At 37.4% G+C, this 23,554-nt stretch overlaps 1 protein-coding gene across 1 annotated transcript; it reads right to left on the bottom strand.

Moving 5' to 3' along the window:
• Window positions 1-4,352: 4,352 nt before the first annotated feature.
• Window positions 4,353-14,808, bottom strand: lnpa (limb and neural patterns a). Its single transcript, XM_031743247.2, has 13 exons — window positions 14,660-14,808; window positions 13,829-13,934; window positions 13,361-13,402; window positions 10,986-11,173; window positions 10,486-10,544; window positions 10,371-10,411; window positions 8,359-8,442; window positions 8,195-8,246; window positions 7,865-8,086; window positions 6,654-6,759; window positions 6,160-6,230; window positions 5,702-5,845; window positions 4,353-5,460 (listed from the first exon to the last, which is right to left on the bottom strand). The coding sequence occupies exons 2-13, from the start codon at window positions 13,853-13,855 to the stop codon at window positions 5,288-5,290; spliced, it is 1,209 nt and encodes a 402-aa protein (XP_031599107.1). The 5' UTR covers window positions 13,856-13,934; window positions 14,660-14,808; the 3' UTR covers window positions 4,353-5,287.
• Window positions 14,809-23,554: the final 8,746 nt, after the last annotated feature.

Raw genomic sequence — 23,554 nt, forward strand, 5'->3', positions numbered from 1 at the left:
AGCTGAAATCCAGTTTTCCTACTGGCTGAGACTAAGCGTTTTTGTCTCCTAAGTGCTGTAGACAAATGGATAATTATACAAATAAAGCTAAACCGAATGTTGAACTTTCTCTACATTGATCATGCAGCCAAAATCAGCATTTAAGTTTGCGTTAGAGTATTTTTGCCAATATATAGGTTTACATTTTCCACATTGTTCTTAAAAAACAGAGCCTTTATATTTTCTGTAGAATTTAAGCTTAGTACTATGAAAGACAAATTGGGATACCAAGTACCTTCTTTCAGTGAACAGTGAGTTGTCTGTCATGTGTGAGATAACTGCATTAAAGGTTTTTTTCCCCCCGCCTATTGGATTACACATGATTGGTAATTCAATTAAGTAATTGTTTAAGAATCTAAAAGTTCAGGCGGGTCAGTTCATTATAGGGCACATTATTTCACTCTCACAGCACTGCCAGCTCAACACTGGAAACAGATACTCTATGTTATCCTTCAGTATGAGTGAGACATAACAGAGACAGGACTGCACATCCTATAACTGTCCTTCTCTGTGGGTCCACAAGACACCCACTCACACAAACACACACACACATGCACTGAAAGCCGTCTTTCCATCTGGTAAAGTGGGCTTTTGTGATTGATTTGTGGATTTGCTCCCTCTTTTTTTCTCTCCATTTAAGTGAAATAATGTATGGAAGCAATCTGGCGACAGACATTTTGGAAAATCTATTTGAAATCATTTCAGTTGAAGCCATGGCAGTTTGTCTTCTTAGGGGATAGGAGCAAAGTATAATTGTCTGCAGTCTAGTAAAACACAGTATAACTGCCATCACACTTGACTGAGCTTATAGCCAGCTAGTCCCATGGCCTCTAGAAGATAGAGCAGTTAATGTTCCCTTTTATTTTAGAGGATATGTCACTTGTATCGCAGATTTATACCATGATACAGCAATTTTGTCCAAACAGATGGATAATGGTGTCACCAGCAAAAAGCCCTGTTTTTATTGAGTTTAGAGCATATTGTTTAGATAGGGGACTGTGTTGAACAGCTCCGCCAGCCCTTTCTCTCTTTATCTCTCTAATCTTGCCAGTATTAGATTTGATCATTTTTGTTTGAAGGAGGAAAATGTGGCTGTAATGGCTTCCTAATAGCAAACACAGGGGATACAAATCCAGGGACCCTGTTCTGTAGTGCTTCCATAAGCACCACTGATTTATAGAGGTCTTTATGACAGAAAGGAAAATGATCTGCTGCAGGTATAAATCAGGTGAGGAGTAGGAAATTGAACTTAGATATCATCTTGTCAGATGCTTAATGCTCTTCCTCCTGTCACATTCGATAGGACCAATTTGGAGAATCCTGCAGAGGTAAAAAGAAGACAATTAACAATGACAGTGTGGTAATAGATGAAGCTATAAAATGAACCTGCTGCCTGCAGGATGCTTTGTATGATTTCCACATGAGATAGTGAAGGGCTATGTTGTCTTAGCCCTCCATTTCTTCTGCTCTCTCTTCTCTTTTTGGTCATCCTTCCATGAAAATATGTTCTAAATGCATTACATACTAAACCATGTAATTTTTTGTGTGATTTGATTGTGCTCTATAGTTGCTGAAACGTTACCCAGCACACGACAGGACTTGTAAATTCAGGATAACCTTGTTTTTATGTTATTGAGTCCTGTGGCATGTTGGATCCTTATACTGCATTAAATGAATCAATATATATACACATTTATACATGTGTGTGTCCTCATGCACAAAATCATGCATGCATGGGAACATTAAAACCACTAAGTCTAAAATCAAAATAATGTACAGCACTATACTACAGCAGATTCTGATACTATCCACTTCACTTGCATGCACTCTTTCCAAAAGTTTACTTCTATATTATTCTTCCAGTATAGCATGTATGTAGGAAAGTGGATTGTTTGCTGTAATAACTGTCAAACTGTATCAGTGCTCGAACAGATGCCATCGTTCAAGTGGTATAATGAGTTCAAGATAGGACAGAGAATGACAATGCTCTCTGATCCCTGAATGTCACTCTGGTATAAACCACAACACAGCGGTTTATTGCTGGCATCATGCATTCAGCAGCATGCAATGATATGACAGATAGAATGTGGGGGGAAAAAACGGAAGCCCATCCATCTGGGTGTGAAAGTTTAATCTGACTTGAATTATTAATAAAAGAAAAACAAAAACCCTAATTTCTTGAAAGCTGATGACCTTTTGTGGAAAGCCTTGTCAAGTGGCAATTCAAGCCCGAGCACCTGAAGAGCTTTACAGTAATAACCAGAGAGCCACTCTTTAGGAACCATCACCCCTCGCAGCTCATCAAGCCAAGCGCTTGTATAATCTAATTTGATTTTAATGCTTCTCTGAAGGAGATTGTGCTCTGTGTAATGATGCTGTTGTCAAGAGCCACTGGTAATGTCTAATATCACAACCATGTTAACTACTTCTGTGACACTCATTGCAGCATTTTTCCCCCCCACATTGTCTCCAGTGCACAACGGCATGTGCTGCATATTTATGACTTTGTTGTTCTTCCTGTTGCTTTCTACTTCATGACTGACAGAAACATGGTAAATGCTTAAAACTCCCTTCCTTATTACCTTTGCCTGATATGGTACTTTTTTCGTATTCAGTACAGTAGATAGAGCATAACGATGAAGGTCTTAGCTGAGATGAGGAGAATTTTGAAGTGCTCACACTCGGGGGCAGCAAATGGAAAAGTGACAAGCCTGGTGCACTTGTCTATTTTACTTATTCTGTGCCTCTGTTTCATATTCTGCCTCGCACCGTGGGGTTATTTTCCTCCAGGGTTCAGGAGGGCACACTCTTTCATTTCTTCAGAAAATTGTTTCGCAGGATTTCAATCTTTGGCTGCTAGATATGACAAAACACAATATCAAGAACACTTATGTTTCTTATCTGCCATTTTTTCTGGGTATAAATAAAAGATCAGTATAAATTTAAGTCAAGTGGCCTCGAATGCACATGTGAGAGATGAGTATGAAAAGAACCATGAACCTTGGGACAGCACCACTGTACATTTTCATCTCTTGCTCAAAATTACCTTGGCACTGGGGCTTTGTGTGTCATTTGTCATCCTTGAAAATCAATTAAGTGTTTCCATGATAGCAATCCAGATGTAATCTTTTGACTGGTTGGACAATCAAGCAGAAAAAAAAAACAAAAAAAACAAAAACTAACCTTTGGATTTTGCATTATGTAAACAGTATTTCTTTGAAATACTCTTTGTTCATATAATAGATTTTGAGATGGTGGTCAATTAGGTGCGCACAATGATAACTACAGTATAAATCAGATAGCTGAAGGGCTATCCCAAGTATTGATTGTACTTAAATAGGCCTTCAATTTGCCACCCGATAAAAATCATCACACCACGCAAATGCTAGTACCAGCGTAACTGCAACACCTCTAAAGGCAAAGATGTTAAACAGTTGAGACCACAATTTTACTCTTCTCCCTGCGATCATTCATCTGTCTGTGAAAGTCTTCATGCATCAAAAACGACATAAGAAAAAACGCAAAACTGAAAGCTGTTACGCAGATTTGATAACCCCACACACAATAATTTCACTGGCTGATATAATACAAACTGTCATGAAATGATTCAGTGCTTTGGAATTTAAAAAAAAAAAGAAAGTATATATACACACACATGTAATTTTCAAACCACACAGCATCGAGATCTTTCATGAAATATTACTTGTGATGATTCACACACACACACACACACACACGTGCAGGCTTTGTATACTGAACAACCTCCCAGTGGTGCGAAAACATCCAAACATCGTCCTATTGATGTCCCATTTTTTTCCCCCCGTTTGGCTCTTGTCAGAGGTCAACCTCAAACAGCATGCGGTGGAATCAGGCGTTACTGTTGGTGTCAGATTGATGCATTACAAGGCCCGGGAGGTCACGTCTCTGTAAACATACATTATCAAAACCCATAGAAGATGTGGGATGTTGAACTCACCAATAGTTTACGGTGTATCTTCAGGGGAAAAGGGTCATGTAACGGTAGAAAACAACTTTGTAGCCGCAATGACTTTGCTGTTGCAAATGAAGAGGGTCAAGCAATCAAGACTGGTCAGGCTCTGTGTCAGCACCATTATCTTACACTGTCTGAAATGATCAATGAGCTAAAATAAAATGATCACAAGCTAAAACTGGCCTGCTAATGAAAACGGACTGCTTAAATTTGGGCCTGATTGAGAAGACGGCCAAAGAAGAAAATGGGTACCCATTTAAAATACAACATATACAAGAAAAAACAAACAATACAGGTTAGAGAGATCCGGGGGAGTTGTTTCTCATGTTGTTGCTCAAATGTTAATTTAATGCTGATGTAGAATCACTTTTAAAATACAACAGAAATAAATGGTGCTTTCATAAATATAGCAATGAAGACAAAGTGGTTGTGATTGTGAACACAGAATAGATTTTCTCAAAAGTTTATTTAATATTATTTATACATACATACATACCGAGAACTTGTTTAGCAAACAGATGCTGCCGTTTAAGACTTAAAACAGCTGAATGACTTCACCATCTATATGTAAAAACATTTAATAGACAATTTTCTCAAATAGGGACTTGACATATAAAAAGGCACTTCCATCAGTATAACAGGACTGACAAACCTGTTTTCCTTCTTTAGCAAAAAATACATAGTGCATGTGCATCATTATTATTATTATTATTATTATTATTATTTTTATCATTCTGGTACCGTGGTAGTGTAAACATGTAAGCACCTCCAAGCTGCAAAGCATTCCATTCAACACTGTCAGAAAAAATATTTATAAATAATTTCCCATAAATAAATGTTTTCCACAAAATATTTCTGTTTCTGAAGTTGTACCTTGCTAGAATAAAGACAGAAATTCCTTCAAAATCCAGTTAAAAAAAAAAAAAAAAAAAAAAGAGGGAGAGAGAGAGAGAGAGACTTTTCCTATGCAACACTGAGACACGCTTAACCCTCATAGCTCTGTTATTGACCTGTAAACATGCTAAAAATATAAGAGTGTTTGGCAGTTACTATCAAATGCTACTGCTATGCAAGTTCAATGTTTAATTAGAAAGAAAGAAAGAACACTCTGTAAGCTGAAGATTGCATTAACATCTGGGCTGTTATTGCGCTCTTCAAACTTACGGCATTTACTTGGAAGCTAACCATTTCTACATTTCCTCAATGAAAACAAAAATGTTCCAGTCTGACTTGTGGTGAAATTACCGCTCCGCTGTTTTATTCCACTTCCATGGCAGACAAATCTTGCTCTCCGTCAGATTTCTCAGAGGGCAGGTCTTGCGACTCTGGGGTGTTTTGGCCATCTGATGCAGAACTGGGCTCTGTGGCTGTTGGTATAGCCGGCTCTTGGGTATTTGAACCAGCAGGGACATCAGTAAGCTTCGTGTTCTCTGATAATTAGAAACAGTTATTTCTCTTTTTTTACGTTTAGATTTGAAATGCATATGAAACAAGTATTTTTTTTTTTTTTTTTTTTTAAAGGGTTTAGATAAGAAAATGACTACTACTGTATGTGTAGAAAAGAATGCCATTTTATCCATTTTAGATCTGTATCTGTATTAGATTAATTAATTTAACATTTTAGAGTAATACACCTTAACAACTTGATTTACATTTGCATTTCATTATTACCTAAAACATTTTGGTCATCATCTGCATCAGTACCAGTCGCCTCTGGTGACATCTTATGGTTACCAGCGACCTCGGTGAGCTTGGGTGCCTGAGGCCTCGTCTTTCTCGCAGGGTTCAAGAAATAACAATACGCACATCGAAAGGCTGAAAAGAAACAAATAAAACCCCACGCATATATTTTATGTACCCACGCTAATACATTGTGAAACAGACATAGATTAATATACATGAATATGAACCAATGGGAAAAAAATGCCTCAGATGCATAAACATTTCAGATTGATGTGTAGCACTACTTTGCATATTCAATCTTGCTTTCTTTTTGCTTACAGGAGTTGGTAGTGGCAGAGGCATTTAAGAGCCATATGATATACTATGCTGCCAAATGCTAGAGGGCAAATGAAGGCACAGTGTTTGATGGAGACTGACAAAGTGTGCTGTGATTCTCAAAGTCTCACCAATATATTCAAATTCTTCTTTTAATGCCATGCCGTTATGGGACAGACACTGCTGACATATGAGAGCGTATCTATGAGGAAGGGAAAAAAAACAAAAACAACAACAAACAAACAATCTAGTAAGACATTACATAGCATGTGAACAGGCACTGGATAACTCAGTATTACCACTCTTAACACAAATCTACAAAGTAGATTTAAAATTTCCAGATGAAGTAATGTGCAACATAAAAAAAAAAACAATGATTACAAACTGTAAAAAAGTTGTTTTAAAACAGAGACTATATGATTTTAGCTGATAAAGCTACAACTATTGCAGGCTACTACAAAAGAGTACTACTAGTACACATGATTTCAACACAGCTAGATTCCGATCATCTAATATTTATCAAATTAATGCACTTTAGATGTTTACAGGTTCTTCATGACATGATACACAGGTTGCATTTACTTTACTGCATTACTGAAGAGACTCATTTTCCCATTTTATTTACCTGTTCTGAGGGCCATCTCCAACAAGATACTCTATGACTCTGTCCATAGCACCTCTCTCCCTTGGGATCACAGGTCTGGCCAGCGGTGGGCCTGGGGGGTGCATGCCTGTTAAAGCATAGCATCTTTGCCTGTTAGATGCACTCTGCAGCTTGGAATACATACTTCAGTAAACAGGTGCTGCTTACAGTAATAAATCTGTGAAATAGTTTGGTGCACAAACCATGATTAATTTTACAAAAAGCTGCCTCTTTTTCTTAATGACTTAACACCGGATCGCACTTGCAAAGCACGTCCCGAATCCCTGCTGCGTTGGTGAGTAGTAATTAATATAATCTAACATCAAGAGCAATCATAGGAAGATGACTGGTCATTTCTGTGAGACTTGGCAGAGTCTCAGTATCCTGCTGGTTATTAATTTACCAACATATGGAAACTCTGTGGTGACTCTTTGTATCAAATTGCTTTTCACTTTCAATTTTCAGCAGAAGCAGGTGATAACATCAACTCATGTAAACCATTTGTGAGGTGTTCCCAATGCCAAAAGGCAATTTCACTAAGCATTAAAAGACATTTAGTGAGATTCCACCACCATTGCCCAGAGAACAAATGCAGGTCTGGCTAATTAATCATAGTTAATGTAATACTGCATCGTGCATACCTCACAGTTGGCATTCCACATGGCAATTACAGCATACAGCTTCCACTACTCTAGGAGCACATTTTCCTTTACTGTTTGCAGTTATTTGCATTTTTTTCTATTGAGTGGTCAGTCCAGAAATTACTGATATTGAATATTCAATACCCCTATACCCCACAGATGTCTTCCATATAAAACAACTGCTTTATGAGAAATATTTCATCTATTTTTCTGGTTGTTCCTTTTCAATCTTTAAAAGGAGCCAATGATGATAGATCATATCCTCTTGAGGTAAATATTATACAAAAATTATGCTCATAGTAACAAAAGTTATCAATTGCAATCTCAGGCCCAAGTAAGACACTTAGTGGAGAAAAGTTAGACCATATAGTTAGATATTGTTATCATACATTTTCACAATTATCCACTACCTTACTGTACAACATACTACAGCCTTTCTGACAACACACACCACAGAGCTTTGAACAACTGGGGACAAAGAGCCAGGAAAGAGTAAATCACACCTTAATCGACCACATTATGATCTGGTCCCCCTGTGTGCAGGTAACTCACCGACTCCTGGAACAGGTGTTCCAGGGGTCACAGGCTTCCTCATCAAGCTCTGCTGAGCAGCTATAGCTGACAAGCTCCTCTCTGGGGGTCCACCTGGAGCAGAGTGGGAAGATCTTCCAGGATAGGTGGGCCTGGAGGCAAGAGGAGGGCGGGCAGCAGCTTCACTTGCAGGATTTACCACCACTGGGGGGGTCTTTGGGATGACATTCCGATGGCGGAGTTCTAACACAGAAAACATTGCAGGATGCTTTAATAGCATAATAGGAAATGCCAGAGTCGAAGTAGGGCAAATAGTATTGTCTCGTGAGAACGTTCAAAACTCACTGCTACCTTGTCCTGGTTTTGGAGTTATCTGAGGAGCAACTGGAGTAGATTCAAGCTCCTTCATACAGAACAGAGGAGTGTAAAAGAACATGCTTTAATATAAAAAAAATATATAAACCAAAGGCAATAAGACAATTTATATAGCAGAGAAAAACAAAAAAAGAACTCACAATATTTTTCTTGCAATCAGGATCAAATCTCTCCAGAATCATTTTTGCATTTTTATATGTTTCAGTTTCCATAACTTCTTCAAGCTGGAAAAAAATGCAAAAACATTATGGAATAAACTTAAATTATCTTTTAATTTGTTGCCTGAAAGTATTTATCACTGTTAACATACCAGAGTAATCATTTGCTGATCATGTGTGTCATAAACTGGCATTTATAAATACACACAAATATCTTAGAATCACCTTCAATAACATCGCATGTCAAAGTGACTGAGAAAAGAGCCCTTAAAGCAATTTCACTACATTGTACATCTTCATTTAGAGTAAGTACAGAACATTTCTTAATGTTTACATATAATATGAGGAATAATTACATTCACTACTTCGATAATGGAGAGTGTGAAAATCCATCAGCCCTAATTATTGAAAGTTATTAGACTTGACAGAGGATGACAAGCAATTTCTCAGATTTATTTCTTTCCTGTAGTAAATGCAATTAATTAAAGTGACATTAGAAGAGTAGTTTACTGGATCAAGGTTTTGTACCAATCAAATGTTGTCTTCACAGAGCTTAGAGTATCTTACAGCAAATTGCTGAGAAGATAACCAAAACTAATTTTATAAGGCATTAAATGTCAATCCTGACTTTACGAGTGGACCGTTAAGAATCAAAATTACAATTTTTTTTTAAGTGGACTTCAGGCTACAAGTAAAAAAATGCCAAACTATATTTAACTCATTCATTGTTTATGTCATATCAAGGATGTAGCAGCACAAGACAAGACCAACTGAGCTGTTCTATTCAATTTCAACTCATATATTCATAGCAGACTTAAGTTTCTTAAGATTGACAAATACACCCATCAGCTACTTTACAAACTTGTTCAGCTGCTCTTTAACACAAGTATCTAATCAGCTAATCACATGGCAACAACCCAGTTTATTTAGCCATGTAGATATGAAAACCTGCTAAATTTCAAACTGAGCATTAGAATGAGGAAGAAAAGGGACTTTGAATGCAGCACAGAGGGGCTGGTCTGAGTAGGTCAGAAACTGCTGATGTATTGAAATGTTCCCATGCAATAACCTCTAGTTATTGCAATAACCTCTAATCTGCAGTGTGTGATGTTATCATATAAAAATGAATATAAATCTCTGAGAAATATCTCCAGCACCTTGTTGAATCTGTGCCATGAAGAAATGAGGTACTTCGAAAAGCAAAAGAGGGTCCAAACCAGTACTAACAAGATGTACCTAATGAAATGGTTGGTGGGTAAACACTAAGTGTAAGGAATGTAAAAGCCATTTCACTTATAGTTACAACTCTAAACCACTGCAAAGATTATAATTACCAATATAAATCACCATCCCCCTAAACAGAAAAAAACAAAACACTAACAACAAATACTTGATCACACTTTCTGTGGCTTTCAGTGATCAAGCCTTTGAAATCTTACATTACACACTTAGGTAAAGTCAGACCATTGTGCAAAGATGCATGACAATATCTTTTTTTCAAATGTGTTTTTGAATTTACATAACTGATTGCTGACACTTGTGTTAGATTTTTGGGATGTCACCCGTTTAAAAGATGTTATTAACTTTGGCTGAATAGATACAATCTTAGAGGCTTTATAACTACTTGAAACAATCAAACACAAGAAGCAAATATAAAAATAAATCATCTTCAAAGACAAGCACAGGGAGCCTTGTAATAGATGGTGTAGCACAGGTTCTCTATTGTGCCAAGCCCATCTTCAAAAGCTCCCGAAGAAAAAAGGTCATATTCAACCTCCAAAACTTTTTATGAATCATCGACATTATGAAAGAATTCACGTTCAATTTGAGTCAAATAAGATTTAGCACAACAGCATCAGTAAACATAAATCATATCAGGCAAACTTATTATTTTCACTTCATAATTTTCTCCCCAGGCATCCAACAGTGTCTCAATTCTGCACAGCACTGCACATAAAAATATTTCTGTATTATAAATAAAAAACATCACTTACTATTTTCCTCTTTTGTGCTTTAAGATCCTCTAACTTTTCATCTGAAAAAAAGTCAACATTCATTTAAACATAAGTTTATAAAACAACTTGTACAACAGAGAAAAAAAAAACTTACTATTTTTTTCAGTTCTTCGGGAAAAAATTTTTATCAGCAATTTTCGAAGTAACCAAACTCTAAAAAGAAGAGAAAAAACAGCCATCTCAATAAATCACAATTACAGTTTAGTGAAAATATGGTAAATGGTAAATGGCCTGTATTTGTATAGCGCTTTACTAGTCCCTACGGACCCCAAAGCGCTTTACACATTCAGTCATCCACCCATTCACACACTGGTGATGGCAAGCTACATTGTAGCCACAGCCACCCTGGGGCACACTGACAGAGGCGAGGCTGCCGGACACTGGCGCCACCGGGCCCTCTGACCACCACCAGTAGGCAACGGGTGAAGTGTCTTGCCCAAGGACACAACGACCGAGACTGCCCAAGCTGGGGCTCGAACCGGCAACCTTCTGATTACAAGGCGAACTCCCAACTCTTGAGCCATGATCGCCCCGTATATGATAGATTATCTCTTATTATCTCTTAAAATATGATAGATTATCTCTTATACTTACAATAACGGAACTATTAGAAAGGGAAGGGACAATATGAGTCGTCCCATTAACTGTTCGGGCAGGTACCAGAAATACACAACTACACAAGTGATCAAGTAGAGAAGCGACGAGTAGAGAAGCAGTCGTCCAACCCATATCTTCAGCTGCCTTTGATTTTTCTCACTATATTCTTCAAGAACCTGTATGTCCTGTGGAGAAAAATGAAAAAAACAAAACAAACAAAAAAATGGAGTTTGAACTTCAAACTTCTATTAACATATTTATAAAAATAACCATTACTGTTTTAAACATATTTTAACCCTAGTCTCATGTAATGCAGGTCATTCAAGTGCAGTTCATATAGTTATCAGGAAAATTATTCATATTTTGTTAACACCATTTCACCTATTTTGGATCTTTACTAAAACTGGTTTTCCACATGCCATCAAGTTTAAGTTTAAGTTTTATTTGTCACATACAGATAACATTGGCACATAATTACTGGCAATGAAATTCTTAGGCTCAGAGCCCCCTCAATGTTGTACGCAAAATGCTGGGTTTTTTTTACAACTTTTTACAGAGATGGATGTGAAGAAAAAAAAACTTGCTATTTGTGTGGTAATGTTATGACAATACAAGGACACTGTAAAGTCCACTTGTGTTCTAGGAAGGAAGTCATTGTAAATCAGTATCAAGTTATTCTGAGTTGTTGTTGTTTGTTTTTTTTAAAGTGGGGTTTCATTTATGCAAAACATACATTTTGGTTTATTGTCAGCCAGAAATAACAGCATAAAGCTCACTCTTCAGTTAGCTCATGTAACAGACTCTTTGACTAGAAACCCCTCAAAGGCCCACTATGAGCCAGCTATGACCTTCATTATATATTAACTAGTTCACAACCCAATTTAACATGTACTGAACATTTGGAACCAAGCCCCATTGCCACCATACCAAATAAATCTTTTGGAAAACTTGTGCCAAGTTTCCAAGACTTTTAGAATCAATGCAAATACACACTGACTCTGTCTCTCTGTGGTCTGCTTTTCTCGTTTTGCTCAGACCCCAACCAGTAGACGGATTGCCTCCCTGAGTCTGGTTTATCCTGTTAAAAGGTAGTCTTTTTCTTTTTTTCCTCTTCACTGCAGCCAAGTGCTTGCAAACAAGTGATCACTGCATTTCTGTCTTTATAGTGATAAAATAAAAGGCCTTAAATGCCCTTTTGGTTTGGTCTAATATAAATAAAATTGTATTGAAAATTTCACAACAGGCTTTTCCATAACGACTTGGGCATGATCCTACATTATCTTAATTTAATTTAATAGAAGGTAATATAAATGCAGTAAGATGCTGTGGAAAAACAGCTAGATGCAATCATGCAGTGGGGAACCGTTAGGGTTATAAATACTGGAACAGTTCTATTTTTCTTAGACGCAAACTTTAAGTGCAGAATTTCATCCAACATTCAGCATTTGCATCACTCCCTTTACGATATTTCTCTCACTACATTTTAGCAAATAACCTAAGCTCACCAGACTAAAGACATGTGTAATCTAACACAGGGATTAACTGGAAATGAATCATTTGGTCAGAACATGAGTTTTCTCTCACCTCAACCATTATTACTTCACACATAAACAGGCACTTTATGCTTTTTTAAACTGAAATGTGACACCACTGCTTCAGGCTGCCTATTCTAAAAATAGCTACTGGACAAAAATGGGACCACTCTTGGCCACTATGGTTGCACTGTAACATGTGTGTGTGTCACTCTAAGCACAAGCTGGTCTCACATTTAACCTTACAGTGGTCTGTTTGTGTTTGCGTGTGTGCTGTGTGCTATAAGTCTCTCTCACACACACACACACACACACACACACACACACACACACACACACACACACACACACCTTTCACATGTGAAGAATTGAAGCTAAACAAAAAGCACCAACACCCATTGCATTGCAACTTCAATGTCATTGATGTCTTTGTGACAGGAAGATGTCATAATGTCCGTGCTCCAAGGACAGGATCTTTAAATAGTCTGACACTGGCTGCAATGCAGAAGAGCAGTAAAGCTCTATCACTTAGCAAATAAGGAGCTGCTATGGCAGTCACTGAAGGTCGGTGATTATAAAACACATTTAAGTAATTTTTTTCTACATCAAAAACTGGCTTGATTGATCATAAAAACCAATTGTGCATTCTCACTTGATTCCATATGTTGCCACGCTGTAGGGATACTTTTGATAACCAATATTTATCTTACATTTGCATTAATAAAAGACAGAAAGTTCATGATGTAGCTTGAAATTCAAAAAGAAAAAGCTGACAGTGCTGAAATTAAAATTTCACAGGCCTTAAAATGACTTCAGGTGTTTTTTTAAGGTTATGCGTACCTTGTCAATTCCTTCCAATATCTCCACAGTGGATGGTTTCGCCTATAAGACAAACAGTTTGAATAAGAGGTATTGTACAATTACGATTTCCAAAACAATAGCGTTCTTTGTAAGGAACTTAAAAAAAAAAAAAAAGATCTGGAAACTTCCTTTTTCTTCTTCCTACTTTTTGTGTGTTCTTCTATTACTAACAGGCTACCCTGATCATGCAATCGTGCATTATGTCATACCAACTGGAACACAGAGATACTGTTTAGACATACAAAATTTATGTAAATCAATCCAACCATGAGATCATTGCTTGTGTATTAAGTTTGGTGTGGTAGAAATGGTGCCTGCTAAAGTCATGCTTCCAAAGTAAAAGTTTACTGAAAATAATTCAAAACTATCAAAAAGCAAAAGTAGCACTAACTAACTGCAGTGTAATTTGTTTCACATGACATGGCTAATAAAGGTTTGAATACAAACCCTCCACCGTGAGACCACAGCCCCCATGTTGATGAAGAGGAAGGAGTGTAGGTTACTCTATTACTGGGACCCTCCTCTGATGCTGTTTCACAAATTACCTCTCCACCTGTTGACAGCAGTAATGAGTTGTGAATACACACTCGGTTGCCAATGCATTAGGTACATTAGGTTACAACTGCTGTAGTACAATACAGCATTTCTGAAATAAATCCAACAGTTTTAATAATACTGTTTCTGTGAGGCTCATTTGTAGTTAAACTGTAGAGCTATAGAGCATGTACTTCTGTACATGTACGTGCAACAGCAGCTCCAAACAATCACAGAGGAGCGTTCACAGCTTCAGCGGCTCGCTAACAGCTATAGGTACATGTTTTGACTGACGTTTAGAAAACGTACACCAATCCTCTTAAGTCACCTGTAAAACACACTTAAACGCTTTTTATTAAACTTCATCAGTGACTAAGCTGAAGTAGGTTGTCCTTGCTAGCTCAAATTAACAAACCTAAACAACTTTCCGGAGGCGTCAGCAAGAACCGAGCTGACGTTAATAGTTATCTCACAGGTTTCTTATATTGCTTTTTTCAGCCAACATGTACTAAATAGCCTATAATAAATGACTGCGCATATACATTAGCTTTGAGGTGTTGCAGCTAAGTTTGTGTAATCGCTAGCTTGCAGGGCTAACACTACTGCACCCTGCAGTTCACCGAAATAACTAAAACAAGGTCGCCAAGTTTCGCCAGAGTTTGTACACACAAGCAAGGCCAAATTATAGAAGTGGTAAGTGAATGAATAACAGCTCCGTGGTTTGACAGAGACGGGTGTATTTACCTTGAAAGTTGTGTTGTCCCGTTCCAACAGCCTGTGGCAGTCGCTCCTGTCTTTGCACGGAGGGTGTGTGAGCCAAGATGGGGGAGTGTCCACTCGAAGAGCCAGCATGGAGCATGACCACACCGGGGCCTTCACGGGAGTTTGGTCTGTGGCTCATGAAGCCTGGTACAAAGCTGTGAGAAACTAAAACTAATTTTAATTTTAGACAAATATAACACGAGTTAATACAAAAATTAAGTTCTTAAATAATGATTTCATTTATTAACAGGCGGGGGAGGGGGTTAGTAAAATCTACCTGCCTTATGGGAAAATGTAATTGCCCCCTAAACCTACATTAAGTTCCCCCATTAGCAAGAATTCCAGTCAAGTGTTTATGATAACTGGCAATGAGTCTTTCACATGGCTGTGGAGGAATTTTGGTTAACTATCTTTTGCATAATTATTTTGTAATTCAGCCACATTACAGGGTTTTCGAACATCAACGACCTGTTTGAGGTCATGCCAAGCATCTCAATCTGACTTGAGTTAGGACTTCGACTAAGCCGCTCCAAAACCTTCATTTTGAGGCGGTTCAGATCATTCTCCTGCAGCATAACCAAAGGGTGCTTGGGATTCAGGGCTTTTTTCTTCAGGATTTTCTGGTGGAGAGCAGAAATCATGGTTCTGTCAATCACAGCAAGTCGTTTAGGTCCTGAAATAGCGAAGCAGCCCCAGACCATCACAAAACCATTACCATGTTTGATTGTTGGTGTGTTAGTTTTGGCCACATGTAACAGGACATAAACTTTCCAGAAAGTTAAAGTTTTGTCTCATCAGTCCAATAATTTCTCAAAAGTCTTAGTCTTATGTTGGTCATCTGGGAATTCCTGGGAAGGTTCCCCGCTGCTCCAAAAATTCTTCATTTGTGAATAATGGTTCTCGCTGTGGTTCTGTGGAGTCCCAAATCCTTAGAAATGGCTTTGTAATTACTTTTTCACATAGGACCAAGTAGGTTTTAATAAGTTTTCCCCTTAATAGATAACCATTTAAAAACTGCATTTTGTATTTATTCTGGTTATCTTTAGCTAATATAAAAAATATGTTTTTTTGTTGATCTGAGACATCTAAGTGTGAGAAGATCAAGTAAAAAAAAGAAATTAGGAAGGGGACAAATAGTTTTTCATAGCACTGTACATTTTACTGTTACAATTAAGAAACTAAGCTATGTACACCCTGTAGACATATGCAAGAGAAAATTAATCCCCCTCTAACGATTTCTTGATTTCAGTGACAGACTGAATGGTAAAAACTGCACATGTGATCCAACAAATGAACTAACCAGTCTGACATGCACATGACATGAACATAATGCTGATACTGGATAGTGTATCGCCATTAGTAGTACTTGCTGGTCAGTAATTGAAACGTTAAATACAAAATGGTTATTGTGCATGCACTGTTACATTTTTATGCCGTAAATATATATCTCCAGGTAAAAGTGTCTGCCAAATTAATGAAATGTGCTAGTGGTTCTCATGCTATTATAAAGTACAGATTTTATAGTAGGTGTTAACAGGTTTTACAGTGTTTCACTGTGCAACAAATGATTTTACAAATGCAAAACAAGCATTATATTTATTTGGTTTGTGCAATATGTTCCCATATACCCGTTAACAAACATTACAAACTGCCAATAGCTGAAATTTCCCATGTTTATATTTTCATTTGTGGTTGCACATAAAATTACCAATATAGCTAACTATATAGCTGTGATATTCATTAGTAGGAATGTGAACACAGCACTAGCCTGAGGGTGCTCAATAAAAGCTAGAGTGGATTAAAAAAATGCCCGTTATTTGCTGGAAACAAAGATGAAAAAGTGGAATTAATTAAAGAAAAAAAACATGTTCCAGTACTTCCAGTAAGTACATTATAAATTGCTTTGATGGCAGACACCATACCGTTTCTGTTTAATTCATGAAAAAAAAACTGCTTTGAAAATCATCTGTAATTCATTCACTGGGGGGAAAAAAGAGGTAAATATGTTTATGATTTCTCATTATTAAACTTTGTTTTTTCCATCCTTGGGCAGCCTGTACAGAGCATGTGAAAAAATATGAAAAGCATAAGTTTGCTTTCACTAATTGCTATATAAATACTAATTTAGTTCCAATGAAAGGAATGTGCACCCAAGTTTGTTTTAATGTCAAGTTTATCTTGAATGCAAGTTAGATTGCTGAAGCACCACAATTAATGCATGCAGAATTTATTGGAAAGCCATCCAAGAGTTTTTGAGACATTTCACTCAAAGTCAAGTGTATGGTGGTTTCAAAGAAAAGGCAAGTCAGTTTTTACTGATATAAAGATTTATCTAAAAAAAAAATGTTGCCATCATTCAACAGTTGATGAGTTCACTTTGGAGTGAAGTAATGGACAGTAAGTAATCACGTGGCCAAGCTGTTGTCACTGGAGTTAATTATTTATTTGTTTGTATATATAGGTGCATGTTTGTGAGAGTGAAAAAGAAGAAAGAAAAGCTGGTGGCCGAAATGGCTGACAGTCATTTACACATCTCCCAGGCCACTGCCTGACCAAAAAGACTTTCAGCATTGCATTTTGGGTCTTCGGTCTCTTTCCCTGCTGGAGATTCATTAGTTGTCCAAACTGTGGCATTCACTCATTCTGGATGATGTCCTTTTCACCTTTTGGACAAATGTGATAAAACTAACAGATATGTGCTTAGACTAACATGATGGAAGAGTTGATAACTACAATGGTGTCTTAAAATCAGCGTCTCGTACAGTGCTTTCAGAGATCTTTTGGGGGAGATAATAATGGTGCTGCATGTAGATGAGCTACAAAATGATGGAAATTAAATTTAAATGGCGCATGTTTTCCATTAACCGTGCTCTAATTAAACTTTGATGCGATGCACTGGTTTCCAACACAATGTGACCTGAAAGTTCTGTATACACTTGTATGCCCACTTTCCAATAAATGGATTGAGGCTTGTCATTTGTGGGGCTTCTAGGATCCTCTGTCTAGACTGAGGAACAAGTACACTGTATGCATGTTAGATTGATGTATTTATTTTAAATATATTGATTTTTTAAATATTAATTTAGCTTTCCAGTCTTTAATGAGATTATATAGAATGTCTATAAAAAAATGGCATGCCACCATGTTTTCACCTGCTGGTTTGTGAGCTACCATTTTTGAAGCCTTGACCTGAGAAGTTACATATAGACGCAATCTAAATTTAAAACTGAGGGACCTTACACACTCATACGGTAGTGATTTGTCCAACGTAAAGTAGAACTTCTTCAGTAAAAGCTGACATTGGTGACAGAGCCCTCATCAGGAGTGTTAGAATGGCCAATAGTGGCTGAATTAAAGTAGCAGGCCTGAGGCAGAGATAAGGTGCAGTCAAACCAAGTATTGGTCTGCACCAGTAAAGAACACACAAAATAATAACTAAATAAAATAAAGCGATGCTGTGCACAGGTGGCACTTGTTTTCTGCAGCTTCTGATGTTAACTGGCAGCCTTTAATAGACTGCTACTAATTGAACCCCAAGCCATACCACTGTTTAGTGTTACATGCTGAACTAAATCAATCAATTGGCCTAACCAAACTTGCCATGCTAATCTATATTTCAGTTCCTAGACTAGAACTTCACCAGTCCAAGCTGGGAAGCTACCAACAAGAAAACACGTACAGAAAATCTCAATCAATAGAACATAAAAAATTCCTTTGTGTGACTGTATTCTTTTTTACAAATAGTATCAAAGTCACCCATGTGTAAATATATGCTTTTTATCTAACTCATGAAACTTACCTTCATTACATGGAGAAAGACAAACAAAGGGTTGTTTTGTCATACACTTCTGTGCAGTCAGAGTTCCATTTGCAACTTTAGAGGTTACCCACTGTTAGCCATTAAAAGTAATTACAGTTCTTATAGGCATATTGTATACATGTACTTGTGATATAAAGTCTTGTCTGGTAGTAACTCTGAGGTACTTTCTATAGACCCTCTAGCCAAGACTGTGGCAAAATTTGACTTAAGACTTCTATATAGACTAGACTATATATTCTAGACTTCTATAATGATGATGACAGCAGTCCAGAAACCTCACGTGGACCAGGGATACCGGGTCCTTACCCTGCAGCCAGTTCTGGGGCAGGGGCTTGTTTGGGAGTGTCCGATGCTTTGTTGACTGGGCAGAAGTTGGAGGTGGGGGCCTTGGTGGTTCAACTCCCCTGCTGCTTAAACTGGTTTTGGTGACATTGAACATCACTTCTCTGTTGGAGAAGGATCAAGTAGACAGCGGGGTCACCTCAATGCGCATCATGAGTTTCCTGCAGAGGGGTGGGTTTCATTCTGCTCTGGAGTCCGCAATGGTTAAAGGTTCTGAGCAGGATGAGTATGCTTACATCCAGAAACACAGAGCAAACCCCTGTATGTTGAGGTTTTCCAAAGTAGATGGAAAAGTTTTTTCCTTGTGCCTTCAAGTCAGAAAACAGTTCATGACTGTTGTTAGTGCTTGTTTCTATGTTCAGTTCAGTTGGATACTCAGTTGGAGTCCACTGGGGAGCTGGACAGTGCACCAGAAGGGACGCCATTGTTCTACTGGGGGACAACAATTTTATGACAATGAAACCTAGAGGGGTATGACTGGTAGGAATGGGCTACTTGATAAGAACCTGAAAGCGTTCATATGTGCACTTGGCTGCAGGTTAATACAGATTTTGCCATTTTTATCATCAGAACTGTGATCACATGTCTTGAATACTTGAGGTGGAGAGAGGAGCTGAGCTGTCAACTGATGAGAAGTATAAGGTGGTGGGGAAACTGGACAGGCCTAGTGTGCCAAAACGTGTAGTGAGGGTATGGGATCATCTTGAAGAGGCCCTGGTCAGGAGATCTTTAGTTCATATATCCAGTAGTGCTTTGACAGCATACTGAGAGGGAAGCTGTCAACACTGAGTGGACAATGTTCCATACCTCCTTTGCTGTAGTGGTGGAAAATAGTTGTGGCTATAAGGTGATTAATGTCAGCTGTCATGGTAAGACCTGGATTAAATAGTGAACACCAGAAGTGAAAGGAACTATTATTGTGAATGAGGAGTCTTATCAGGTTCAGGTTTGTGTTACTCTGGAGGAACCTGACAGTTGCCAAATCGAGCCTCAAGGATCTCCTTAGTTCCTCTGACATACCTTCAGTAGAGGAAGCATCGTTCAAGAGTGAGGGGGAGACTTACTTATAACTGAGGCTGAGGTCAACAAAGTAGTAAAAAAAAAAAAAAACTATCTGAAGACCTGGTCCCTCAGGTGGATGATGTTCACACTGAGTTCCTCAAGGTTCTGCATGCTGTGGAGCTGTTCTGGTTGACATCTGAAACTTTGCCTACAAGGCTTGGACTGGCAAACTGGCAATTTAGGATCATCAGTTAACCTAACCCCACTAATTACAGGTCTTCGGACTGTGGGAGGATGCTGTAGTACTCTGAGATAACAAACTTAGGTGGCATCGAACTCAGGAACCTTCTTGCTGGGAGGCAACAGTGCTAACCACTAAATCACAGTGATGCTCTGCACTGGCACTGAATTGTAAAACATTTAATGCTGTGAGGAGGTATAAATAGTATATTGATATCAATCTGGTTTGGTTTCAAAGTAAAAATCTCCCAACTCCAACATTAACGATGGATTTGAAAACTGAGTTCCTTTTCATTTATTTTACATTTAGTCAGGAATATCCTTTCCACTCTAATTTGTCATACATTTGTGGTGCATTCCATTTACCTTGGAAGTTGGCTGCCAGAGCTGGGAATAATGTCACCCTAGAGTTGATCATGTTCCAGTAGTAGTAGTAAGAAAAGCAAGCAAAATTGGATTTACTTTGGTCTTTAACCAGGTACCATTCCTCTATCACTATCAATACAACGCAATGTCTGTTTTTCTGCAGTAACTTCATAGATAGAGCCTGGTCAGTGCCCTGTGCATGGCTTGGTTTGGGAAATCAGCTATGCAGGCCAAAGAAAACTTTTTGTACCATGCTAGCAGTAAAAATGTTAATTTCTGACTAGTAGGCATGTTAACATGCAATTCTTAAACACTGTTATTCTTTTGGACTTTTTTGGCCTTAAATGTCATTTTGGCTAATTACAGATTTTGACACTTCTGTGCTGGCCTCAGATTTCAATCTTAGCTACTGCACTTATAATATACTAGCTAAAGTAACTGTAATTTAAATTCAGAATCATAGCTGTAACACACACTTTTAATTGATGTAGCATTAAGTGTATTTATTGCCATATTAAGGTAAGATAATTTGTTCTGGGCAGTGTTTCACGATTATCTTAGGTATTGCATCACATAGGCAAATAGTTTGTTATATTCAGAAGTCACAGTAGTAACCAGAGCCACAGTTACAGCTAAAACTACAACTGTTAGAGCAGCAAGTTGTGTTTTTGTGCCAGATGCTCAGCAAGCTATAAGTTAATAATAAGTCCTGACAGAGTGACAAGAAATGTCCCTTTTAAGACTTTTTCCATTTGCAAGCCACAAATGGTGTATTCTTTGCAACCATTGGCACCTGTAGCTGAATTAGTGGCAGAAATCCATTAACTGAATGGTCAAGAGAGATATCATATGCTATAGCTGCAAATTACCAAACTGTGCATCAAAAGAAAAGTTGACATTTTGTCTATAGCTTTTATATCAGGTTATCTTTCCTTAAGTTAATGTTGTGTAAGACTTACCTTCCCTTACATAATTTCAATATTTAATTCCCAATAAGATATTGTATCTCTGTCTTTATATCAGCTTATTGTCTCTCTATATCAGTCAGTATTTTATTTATCAGAACAACAGCTAAAATAACATGTAAGCAACTAACAACAAAGGCTCAGTATCCTGATATGCCAGCAACTCTTATTATCTTCACTTCATCGGTCTCTTGTCTGTTCCACTCTGTGTGTGCATTTTTATCAGATTGTATTTTTTCATTATTTAAATCAAGTCTGATGTCGTCCACAAATAAGAATGATCTGCTGTCTTTTGGTCACAGTAAACAATATAGCTTATAATTTTTCCAGTGGTATTGGATTGGTACTTACTACATGGCTTATAGCCAAAGACAAGGTGACTGTATTGATATCTGGACTAAAATGTTGGATCTATGCTTCCCTGATAGTGGGATTTAGTGCATCACAGTGTATTTTGTATTTTGAGGGTACCAGTAACATGTTCCTTTTTAATAGGTCACAAAAGAGCAGGTGTCGGGATCAAATGTGAGATGAAGTTAATCAGATCTGTGACTAGCATAGACATACTGTATATACTGGACCTGGCTAAGTGTGAGCAAAATCCATTCTGTGTTTTTATATGAATATCTGAACAGGACCTCATTATATCTCCGACCCATCCTTAACCTTTCTAATATGGAAGAGTATAGACACTGCTATACGTCTTGAAAGGTTTGTTCCACTTGCCATTTATTCAGTTCATTTCTTCAGACATGGTCAGTGTGATGACTATTCATTTAAAGAGTAAGCATTTGGCTGGCATATAATGATGTGAAGGAAACAATTAAGGAATCATCAGAAATATTATTATTTGTGTAACTAATTTCATTGCAATCTGTGAAAGATGCAACATGTACATGTCACACAGAGCCTCAGATTTTTTATGGTACTCTATATGATAATGGGATTTAGCTTGACACACTGGTTTAATGTTACTTGTTGTTAAAGATAATTGTAGGGGTAAATCCTGGATTATCTAAATGTGATGGCACAATCCACACTAAAACCAGTTGTATTGGGCCAATAGTTAATAAGAACATTAATCAGAAATAAATACAGTGTTGAAAATTATCATTGGCCAGAATTTTTGAGCATTTAGTCAGTGGCTTGTGCTTTATACAGAGGGAATTATGTGCAAAGTTTTACTTCACAAGTCCAAAAATAACTGCGTATTTGAAAAACAAAACAAAAAACTTCTGCATACTGATTGAAAATCCATGTAGATCCAGTTCTTATTCAAAAGTAGCAATTCTACAGTGTAATAATAATCTTCTAGAAAGTTTCCATTTAACAAAATGATAAATACAATAGTATGAGCGTTGAAAATGATGAAAATATAGGTATTTACAGTAAAAACACTCATTATGCAGAACAGCTATATAAAAATAATTTATATGATATTATTAAGTCATCTACTAATACATTACATATACATTAATGCCCTTATGTTCCACTTTTATGTTGAAACTGGAGCAATTTTGTATTACTTTATGCATTTTTGTGTTTAATCTTTAGTAACATTGCTTAAGTTATATACAGCAAAAAAATATAAGTAACACTTTTTACAGCAAAGTATAGTGGAGTATCAGAATATTTATACACTTAAAAATGGAAAAACGTTCACTGATTCAGTGGCTTTGGGATGGAGGGAGCACTCTATATTCCTGGAAGTGTGGGCTGGGTGGGGGTGAAAGGGCACCCCCAGCCCCTTTTAAGACACGCCCCTGGAGAAAGCTATCAATTTACAGACGTTTAATGACTACATGTATATGACACTAGAACCACTGTGGGTAAAGTATCTCCCCAAATACACTTTCTCTGGTGCTGACTCTTCATTGTTGTGTTAAACAACAGCTAATCCCGTCTTTTACTGAAAACGGTTTGAGGTTTTTTATCTTCCATTTACTTTTTCTGTGGCACTCTTTAAAATTGTAGCCAATTCATTTAAATTTCTGCTTTGTATTCCTGCCTCTAAGTAAGTACAAACTGACGGGTCACTCTGTAATCAACTCAAAAAATAAAATAATACAGTGTATTTTATACATTCACGCAGAATGTTTGTAGAATACGCGTGTCCTCTTTCGCCTTTTATTTTGGCTTTAA

Source organism: Oreochromis aureus, linkage group 16 (assembly GCF_013358895.1).
Source record: "Oreochromis aureus strain Israel breed Guangdong linkage group 16, ZZ_aureus, whole genome shotgun sequence".
Taxonomy (NCBI): Eukaryota; Metazoa; Chordata; class Actinopteri; order Cichliformes; family Cichlidae; genus Oreochromis; species Oreochromis aureus.